General features: G+C 37.9%; 1 protein-coding gene and 1 long non-coding RNA gene across 2 annotated transcripts; one reads left to right on the top strand and one right to left on the bottom strand.

Annotated features, from left to right (window-relative positions):
• Positions 1–4,582: 4,582 nt before the first annotated feature.
• On the top strand, positions 4,583–5,554 carry LOC121052374. Its single transcript, XR_005808853.1, has 3 exons — positions 4,583–5,015; positions 5,139–5,322; positions 5,418–5,554. It is a non-coding gene; the product is annotated as an uncharacterized LOC121052374 (long non-coding RNA).
• LOC112194752 (UPF0481 protein At3g47200) lies at positions 5,368–7,740 on the bottom strand. Its single transcript, XM_024334979.2, has 2 exons — positions 7,447–7,740; positions 5,368–7,003 (listed from the first exon to the last, which is right to left on the bottom strand). Exons 1-2 carry the CDS (start codon positions 7,534–7,536, stop codon positions 5,501–5,503), a joined length of 1,593 nt encoding a protein of 530 aa, XP_024190747.1. The 5' UTR covers positions 7,537–7,740; the 3' UTR covers positions 5,368–5,500.
• Positions 7,741–10,881: the final 3,141 nt, after the last annotated feature.

Genomic DNA, 10,881 nt, shown 5'->3' with positions numbered 1-10,881 from the left:
CATTGCCATCCCTACCCAAAAACAACGCAATGATCATGACATATCAGTTAGACACTGAGTCCATGACTCCAAAATCCCATCCCCATTAAATGTTGGAGAATGTGGGAGGGACTCCCACATCTAAAAAATAGTTTAAGGAATATGTCCTTTAGTAAGTGTTCTTAAAACACTTATTAAATGGACAAAGAGAGGCAAGGCCCAAAATTGGGAGGAAGTAGACCTATGCCCTGTTGTAAATATATATATATATATATATATATATATATATATATTTATATTTATTTAAATATCATAGATGGGCCTTGGGCCAAAACGGGAAAAATAAATTCCTTTTTGCATTTTGTTTCTGGTGTTCTTGTTTGATTTTCGGATAAATATCAAACATCAGTTAACTGTTGATTGAGTTTGAAATTTAAACAAACAGTTACAACTGTTCGTCCGAGGTTTATATATGCAACGTGAGAAGAAACAGAACAAACGCTTCTCCTCTCCCCTCCTTCTTCTAAAAGAGAAACACATAGTAAAGTTTGCTAGGATTCAAGTCGAAGTGCTTCGACTTGAATCAGATAGTTGTATCCTGCAAGATAGACGTCCAAGGAACTACAAGCACAAGAGTAGGGACGAATTTCTATTTTAGGAGATTGCTGCAAGCAAGCCTCTATCTATTATCAAGTCAGTGATTTCATCCTCTCTTCGTTTAATTTCAACCAAATTGATTTCTTGTGTGTGTGTGTGTTCATATATTAGGATTGATTTACTTTAGTCAATTGATTTCGTAATTATATCTATATCTATATACAATTCATTGTGGTACACGATCCATTGCTTATTGTGCACTGTTCTAACATTAAAGACAGTCGACACTACCATATATAGAATGATGGATATTGTTCCACAAACAACGCCATAACCATGGCGCGCATACTGTAAGACCACGACAGCACGAGCCCATCCCCATTAGAAGAATCATCTAATTAAAACAAGACCTGATATAAGAGACTTATGTGAACTAACCAAAACATAAACAAAAAAAATAGAAAGTCGTGTTAAAAACTAAAATACCTATGCCGCTAGAACCTGCAGATCCCATCTTAAGCAAGATGACGCTAGCCTACTAACAAGCACTAGCATAGAATCATGGAGACACTTCCGCAAATAAACGTCACCATGCATGAAAAAGAAAACTTTGAAGATAGAAGAAATTTAATGTATCCAGCAAATTTCTTAGTATACCCAGTCTTAAAATATTCTTGTTAGTTTTTCAACTATATCCTTACAAAAGAATAAAAAATAAAAAAGTTGCACCCAACAATTGCTCTGTGGTGTCGCAGGTGGTTGTGCAAAAGTTCTCCGTTCTACCTTTTTTTTTATTTTAAGAATAATTTGTTCTCTACTTTAAATGGGAGATAAAAAAATATAAAAAGAAAGAGTATAGATCCCAAAAATTAACTACTTAAGCTTGCTTTTGTGGTATAAACTATAAATTGATAACTATAAACAATTATGAATCTTTTTGTCAATCTCTACCGAGAGAGAGAGAGAGAGAGAGAGAGAGAGAGAGAGAGAGAGAGAGAGAGAGAGAGAGAGAGAGAGAGAGAGAGAGAGAGAGAGAGAGAGAGAGAGAGAGAGAATTCAATGTGTTTAGAATGCTTCAATAATATTCACCTCCAACAATAGGGTTTATAAAGTGATACAAGTGTAATCCTAATAGGAACGATCTCCTACAATTATACAGAGAGACAAAATCTATATGCACAAGGAAAGTAAATATTTACAGAATATTCTATACTCGTCCTCAAGTTGGTGCATAGATGTCAATCATGCCCAACTTGTCAATCGAGTTGTCAAACACTTTCCTTGACACTCCTTTCGTAAGAACATCTTCTAACTGATCTTCTGTATACACAAAAGGAAAACGAATAGCCTTCCTGTCCAGATTTTCCTTAATGAAATGTCGATCTACTTCCACATGCTTAGTCCGATCATGCTGAACATGCTTAGTCCGATCATGCTGAACATGCTTAGTCCGATCATATTGGGCGAGTATTATCAGTTCGATGGGACTCCATTTTACAAAGCAATGTGGAGGGAAGCAAAGGAGTGCATCTACGTTGAGCCAGATGAAGTTGATAAGAAAGGTGTCTTCTGGTACAAGAATAAGCTGTAATTCTGATAAAAGTTGTCGAACAAGCTTGTTGGGAAGCTTTAGATTCCAATCATCAGAAGTTCAGAACTCAGCTTCCCTGTCTTGATAATGTAGGTTTCTTTCCGCTGTTTTGAACTACTTGTCATAATAGTTGTGTGGCTTTCAATAATTATTTTGACCCGTAATTATCGTAGGAACTAAGATTACAAGCTATGGTCTGGCGTATGTTTTGTTTGTTTCTTAAGTATAGAGCTTGCAAGAGGCCTAATCCCAAATGGAACTTGCTTGTCGATCAAAATTTGGAATATGTATACATGGTTGCTAGAAGATTTTCTTTGTTGTTCACGGGAGGGAAATCCACCGAATACACGCAAGACGTTTCGTGTTGGTATGGGACACAGCCACACAGGTGCTTCAATGAATCTGTAACTCGTATTGATGATCATATCAAGATGGAACTCTGATGACGTTTTTGTATTCACCCAAAAGTCAACGACTGCTACAACCGAGTTCGTATCAAATAGGACCATGTGGTCCTTATTAGGGCATCAGCTGGCACGCTATTCTTACCGACTGCCCACTAATTTATAATAACGTGATGGGCCTTGTGGCCAAGCCCAATACTTATGAAATTGGGTGCCGATCTATCCCTTAGAATAGAGGTGGCAAACGGGTCGGATATGGCAAACGGGCTGGCCCGGCCCGATCCGACCCATTTTAAGCTGGCCTAATCGTGCTTGGGCTGGCCCATTTATTATTGTGCCGGGCTTGTGCCGGTCCATTTAGTTAAACATTAAGCCTAGTCCGGCCCATGGCTCTAGCCCATATCGTGTCGGGCCGTACTCGTGCCGGGTCAATAAACGGGTCGTGCTCGTGCCTACCCACTATAAAGCACCATTTTAAAATCTTAATTTGAACAAATAAAAATTAATTTTATTTAACTAGTTGGAAAATTAAAATAAATTAAGTTCTACAACGTTTTTCATAATCTTAGCTTTTTAAAATTAGTTTTCTAATAATTTTTTATATTCCACTATAAGAAAGAAAGAAAAAAAAAACTCAAAATATATTGTTTTTAGTATATTATTGTGAGATTAATCTTTATTAATATAATGAAGATTTATTATCATATTATTATTTCCTTCATTCTATAATTGTATTATTATGAGATTAGTCTTTATTAATAAACATATATTTAATATTTAGAAAAAAAAATACTTGTGTCAAAATAAGAATATAATGTTTTATTTCACTATTTTGACAACATCAAAGAAATAGCATTGGTGGAATTATCATGAGATTTTAAATAAAGAGGTCTAATATTCAAATCTCATCATTGTAGTTTTTTAATATTTTTAAAAACAAAAATGAAATTTTGTGTTTGTAACGGGCCGGCCCACAATATGTCGTGCTCGGGCTGTGCTGGGCCCATTACGGGCTCGGGCCGGGCCAATGGGCCAATATTCCTAGGCCCAACCCGACCCGTTATTCTAACGTGCTCGGGCCAGGCCAAAGGACCAATATTCCTAGGCCCAACCCGATCAGTTATTCTAACGTGCTCGGGTCGTGCCAGGCCACTAACGGGTTTGGCCATGTCGGGCCGCTTTTAAGCGTGTCGGGCCCGTGTCGGGCCTGTGCCGTGCTCTTGCTTAGCGGCCCGTTTACCACCTCTACTTTAGAATTAGATGTTTTTATCATTAAACTTTTCTATAATTGAATCCGTTCGCATTGAAGTTCTGAACTTCAATAATGATCAGCCAAGTTCAGACTTGAAAACTAAAAAGATCAAGATGAAACAAGTGTGATGCTTTTGTCCACGGGCTGCAACATCTCCTTTAAATGAGAGCATGTGTATGTGTCATATAGTCGTGTATATTTTCAGAAGTAAAATTGTCTTTCTATAACTAATCAAAACATTATAGTTAATCAAAATGTGCCTTTTTTTCATTGCAATCTATCAGAAATCGTCCATCGAGATTACAATAATCAAAACATCAAAAAAATTAGCAGTTACAATGAACGAAAAAGATTGAGAATCTAACTATAATAATTTCTTCTTTGCACATGTTACTTTTTAGAGTTGAAATTATGATCAAGCAATTAGTCCCCAGAAACAACGCAATGATCATGACATATCAGTTAGACACTGAGTCCATGACACCAAAATCCCATCCCCATTAAATGTTGGAGAATGTGGGAGGGGCTCCCACATCTAAGAAATGGTTTAAGGAATATGTCCTTTAAACCCTTATTAAATGGACAAAGAGAGGCAAGGCCCAAAATCCAGACCTGTGCCCTGTTGTAAATATATTTGACCTCACCAATTCTCAACCAATTCGAATAAAACCCGAACTCGAACCCGAGCCGAGCCAGACTTCCGATTTCAATCGTGGGCTTAATTGGGCTGCCTCTCTCAACTACCACACCCGCAACCCACCCATTTCCCGCGCTAACTAGAAGTCCTGTGGTTCAATTCCCAATGAAAGTACACTCCATAAAATGAGTTACCAAACCCCAAAACAGTAACCCCCTTCAATTTTCTTCCTTCCCAATTTTGCTTATAACGAATCTCACGAGACGGCATGGTACCAGAGCACCATGGAAGAAGACAGCTCCTCCGGAGTTCGCCTAATCAGTTTTTCCTTCATACTAACCCTAATTACGACGATGACGGCAGCCTCTTACGACGAGTCGTCGTCGACGTGTTTGACGCTTTACGAACAAGGCGGTGCTCCCGCGGTTTTTCAATCCCCAAAATGCCCTCGCTGAAAGCGCGCCGATTCCCTCCAGCGTTGCCAGACCGCCGTGCGTCGAGGTCTGAGAAACCTCCTCGAGGATCGTGCTCTCGACCTTCGCATTCCGTTTCCTGGTAATTAAATTTGGGGCTGGTTGTTAATTAGGGTTTCGCTTCCTTCAATTCTTGGCTTAATTAATTGGGTCAAATTTGCAGTATTACTAAGAAAATTACTGAATTGACATTGCGATTGAGTAGGTGAATTAGGGATTAAGGAGGTTAAAGTTGGGATTGTGGCTGTTTTTGATGGGCATAATGGTGCTGAAGCAAGTGATATGGCTTCAAAGCTCGTCCTTTGGTGGTTAATGTTTGTTTCCTAATCGGTTACAATTACTTTTCGTACCTTTATCTGCTAATGACTTCAATTCATGGGAGTTTACTGGTAACGCCCTGAACTCAAATCATGATTATCATTATAACAGTAAGCTTTTCTGCCAAATGATATTGATGTGGAATTTCGTTTTGTTGATGAAACAGTGTTGTAGTAATGGATCTTGTGGATGCTCAAGACATGCTGGAATGTTGCATATGTGATTGAGATACTTGAAACAGATACATACTTAATTGATAGTACGAGCTGTGTGCATGGAATAGTATGTCTGCAGAGATGTGAGAAGGAGAATGGTGAGCGCTGCCATGAATGATATGAAACTCCATGGAGAAGAAAAATAAGTGCTGAAAAGGAGCCTCCTATATCTTTGAATCCGCACCCTCAGAAATACTTTGAGTTTTCTCAGATGAAACCAGGACGTACAGTATTCATTCACTTCATCGCACAAGGTTCTAAAATGGAATTCCTTGACAACAACTTCATCTAGTATACTTCTGAATATTTGAGTCAAATATTCATCTTCACCTCCAATCCAGTGGTGATATTTTGTTATCCCCTTCTCCTGAAGCAGATTGCTATCCCGCGAGGAATCGATGAGACTCTTCATGAGGCAGGCATATGATGTAACGCCATGCGTACTACTAAGACTGCATTGCTCATAAGCAATCAGGTTCCTCAACAATGAACTTGTCGTCTCGTGAATAAACAGTGGTGGAATTCTGATTACTCCCTCACGGAAAGTTATGTCCAGCAACTGGTCCTGGCTGGAGCCAATGCCAAACTCGACTCCAGATTCCAAAAGTTCGGAGGCACAATAATTGAATCCCCATACTTTATTCTTTTGGACTGCCCTAAGGCGCTGCTCCTCAGGGATCAATTCCATATTGAGCCTCATAGACAAGTCCGTAGTTTTAGTCGGAAGGAAATAGAACTTGTGCAAGATATCCAGCAAATGCTTGTACTCAAGTCTCCACTCTGTTACAATGCTTGCCTTGAGGCTCACAGGTTGAAAGAAATGAAGAGCAAGGCCATGTGGCGGAGGCAAATCATTGTCGACAAGAATCTGATGACCACTGATAGCATCATACAAATCATATATAATAAATAAGGGGATTTGGTTTTCAAGCAATGCCAGATCGTGCCGTAGATCTGCAATCATCCAAGCACTTTCTAGAATTGGATCAGATTCAGGGCCTTCTAACTTCCCGTGCACGTATAGGTAAAACCTGATGAAAAGTTCTAATAAGAAGCAACCATCGACCAACATTATTTCTGCTAGTTCCTCCTGATCAATGTTGCTCATATCTTCAGCGTAGCTTCCACGAACCTCTGCGTCCGAATCATAAATAGCAGTCGCCCACTCTCTCATGCATTCGGAAGACTCACGCGATCCAAAGCTGAAACTTAGAGCTCGTTTTTGTGCTATTTCTTGTGCTTGCTTAAAGAAGTATAGCGCATAACGCGACTTGTGCTCTCTCATAGCTACTAGGTTAGGCTTGTGTCGATGGAAAGGACCGATGGAGACAACATGAGGGCTGTAGGCATCCTCAGTGACTTGATGAAGTCTATTTGGAACTCTGTAGATGCCCAAGTTCCACGGCCGCACACTGTGGAGCTTTTCTTCGATTTCGGTGGTCCACTTAAGTTTCTTTCGATACATCTTTTGGGTAAAGCTTATCTCGCTCTCTGGCTGTTTATGTATATAGGATCCAAAGCTCATCTCGGTTTCGTGCTGTTCATGTAAAAGGGACAGGAGATGAGGAAAACAAACCACATACAGAGTGAATTGTACCAACACCACCATATAGGCATATATATCAGTACTGTTCTATATATGTATGTAATTAACATATAGATCTGAATCATCTGATGCAAATCATCCACTTATAATAAAGAGTAATCTTCTTTTTAAAAAAAATTATAGAGTAATATTGGCATTAGACCAAATGCTGTTGGCTAAGTCTGATCCCGGGGAAATTAGTAGGTTTGGACTTCCAAGTTACCAGCAAATAAATAACGAGCAGAACCCGGCAAGCCATAATTAGATCCTTTTTGAAGTAACATACATATTGAAAATCCATTTTGTAGTTCAAAACTTCAAATTATGCATATATATAGTCATACTCGTGTATCCAGATAGACAAGCAGAAAGACACAGAAAGATAGACGAATTACCAGACTTTCGAAGTCCACAAGCTCTTGATCAATACCGTCCGCCATCGATCTAAGCTTGCCAAAAGACCAAAGTGAATGGCCAAGTATCATAAAGACTATTCTTAGTCTCGCCTCCCTTCCCCAAATTCAACTGAAATTTGAGACACGGTAGTCAGAAGAGAAATCATTCACGACTGTATTCAATTATTAGTTGAAGCAGCGATTGACTCTCGGTTGTTATATGCCCCTTTTTTTTTTTTTTTTTTTTTTGGAATATTGAAATATGTTTACAGTACTCTTAGAGTCTTTGTGGGAGCTGTCGGATCTTTGTGGCCTAGACGTTTGGTCAATATCAGCTAGATAGGCCTCTATGATGAGAGTCAAAGGTAACGCATTCCAAGGTCATTGTCGAAAATTACACTCATGAAAACATTTGACAAATTATATAGAAACCTGTCGGAGATCCGGTCAATCTCGATTGCCTGATAAAAATAACGGAGTCCAATTTGACCTCACCAATTCTCAACCCCGCTTCAAATTAAAACCCGAACCCGAACCGAGCCGGACTTCCGATTTCAACCCCGAGTCGTATCATTTATTTTCTTCTTTTACAGGTCAGAATTTAGTTATGCTTTTGGTAATACAGTTCATTATTAATTTCAAGAACGTTCCCCATTTTTGCTTTAGCTACACTTTTCATTGGGTACTTTTAAGTAGGGCTGTCAATTCCGACACGACCCGATAACACGACTCGAAACCCGCACGAAATAAAGCGGGTTGAACCCGCACGATTAAAAAGCGGGTCAGCCACGGGTCAACCCGCCATGACCCATTTAATAAATGGGTCGGCCACGGGTCAACCCGCCAACACGAAGTGAACCCGTATAACCCGATTATGCTATATTTTATCCTGAAATTTTAGACGTTGGGAGTATTTGATCATAAGATTAGACAATTTGAAATATTTTTCTTTATAATTATTGGATTTAATTATTTATGAATTATATATAATTATTTATATTCTTCGTCTTGTGGAGTTTTTAGCAAATTTAATCAATTTATGCATTTTTTTAGTTAAATGGGTCGCATTGTTAACCCTTAAATGAGTCATTTTGTCAAACACAACACAACCTATTTATTAAATGGGTTAAGCGGGTTGGAAACGGGTAACCCGTTTAATAAATGGGTTGGGTTTGGGTTTAAATTTTTGACACGATTATTAAATGGGTTGGGTTTGGGTTTGTATCTTGTAACACGATAAATACCTTGACCCGACACGAACCCAACCCGACACGACCCATTGACAGCCCTACTTTTAAGTTTAGATAATATAAGGACCCATGAATTATGACTCTATGAAAGGAAACAAAGCATGGCTCACAAGTTTTAAACAGAGAAGCATGTCTAATGAACTCTCTCACCCAGAAATTATATGGGTTCAATACATAGCAAACTGAGTAGCTAATTAGGTGGCCATACTTTAAAAAAGGGTTATGGAGAATAAAAGAGTTTCTTTTAGCACATACATGAGGGACCAAATTAGCCATGATGACCGGCCTAAAAGGAAAGATGTTCACATGGATAAAGATCTCTAATTAGATCCCAATTGCTCTCTTAATAATGGGTCTTACCATGTATGATCACTTTAGGCCTGTAGCAAAGTAACAATATATTCTTTCGTCTCTCTGTGATTTTCATCTCGGTTTAAATCTTAAATTCATCAATAATTATGCGAAGAAAATTGCTGTGTAAGATGGGATCAAATACTCTTACTAAAGAAGAGAGAATTATTGAGTCAGTTCAGATTCATATTTGCTTTAAACTACATTGATGTAACAGCTCAAAGTGCAAATAGCTTTGTAGCATTTGTAACATGATTCATTCGATAAAAAATACGACACAACTTGCGATGTTCTCTTTAAGGACCTTGTATTTCTTTATGGGAATCAGACTCTTTCTCCTCCCCTTCCATCATCATCATAATGTTAGACGTGAAGTTTTAACAACTTGAATTTCACTCGTGTTTGAAGCAGCGAGTCGAGCTCTCATTACTCTAAAACATAATGTTACAAGGATTGTGAGATCAAGTTCTTAAAAAGAAGAAAATGTTATATAGAAGACTGGGTCTAAGTTGGAAGATGAGGAGCGAGCACGTTGTACGGAGGTTGGCCGGCAACTATCAAATTTAACCTCATATACTACTTTGTGAGCTTTCTCTTCTTATACTTCTTTGTTCAGACACCTAACCCTTATAGGTTCCTCCTCTCCAAACCCTCCCAACCCAACCTATTGACTTGGCCATTGGCTATGTACAGAGAAGTTGGATGCAGAGAGTTTGAATTAGAAAGCTTTCTATTGGGAATTGATATTTGATTTCAGGTGGGTTTAGTTCTGGAAACTGGCTTTAATTGCCTAGCATGCATGGAGTGAGCACTGGTTAGTAAGAATTGAGTTCATGAAAGGTTAGTCTTAGAAGATGGAGAGACAAATTTTGCACTCACATAAGATGAATACCTTTTCAATGAAGATTGAAGGGGAAAGGGTTTAGCAAAAATGAGAAAGTCGAGAGCATACAAATGAGGAAGATGATAGAGCAAGTGAGGGGTAAATTGGGAATTTCTGTCGATGAGGAGTGTGGTTTACAAAAAAGGGAGTGAAATTTTCACTCCCCTTGATTTATACCAATAAAAAAATAGAATATATTAAAGTTTCCTAATAAAATCACAATATGATTTAGTTTCATTTTTTTAATTTTTTATTTCAGTTTCAATGTTCGTCTATTTTACTCCATGTCAAAATAATAGTCTTTGTATTTAATTAATTGGTTATGTATTTAGTTTTCCTTACAAATTTAGATTTCAGAAAATTAGTATACTTATTTGTCATAGTCTTTCAATAATTCAAATGTTTGTAGGATGAATTAAAAAAATGGTAGGGTGGCAATAGCTGCACCCTATGGAAATATATCATTCTTTTCTTTTTTCCTTTTTATGTTTGGTTACAAAAGGCCTGAAAGCAAGTAAGAAAACAAAATAAGTTAACTAAACATGGGAGCTCTCCTATTTTCTTGGCCTAGAGATTTCGTCAATATAAGCTAGATATATAGGTCTAAATAGCATTCCCTCGAGGAGACTCGGAGGTAATGAAATGATTCAAAAGTCATTGTATACAATATTTTTTGCTAAAATATCTGCTATCACGTTGTATTCACGAATCACGATAAATATAGCTCAGACTCATCAAGGATTTAAGAATATCCATAATAAGTTAATAACATGTCCGAATAAATATAATATAATATATAATTAAGTCATTAACATGATTTTTTATATTTTTTGATGAAGGGATCGATAAATTACAATGATTAGAGAAAACTTGTGAAGTTAGATCTAAACGCTAATAGAACTTGAGGAATCGACAAACCTCTAAGTCTCCAACACACCATCATGGACCCAA

This window comes from Rosa chinensis, chromosome 3 (genome assembly GCF_002994745.2).
Source record: "Rosa chinensis cultivar Old Blush chromosome 3, RchiOBHm-V2, whole genome shotgun sequence".
Lineage (NCBI taxonomy): Eukaryota > Viridiplantae > Streptophyta > Magnoliopsida > Rosales > Rosaceae > Rosa > Rosa chinensis.
This window is presented reverse-complemented; position numbering and strand designations above follow the sequence as displayed.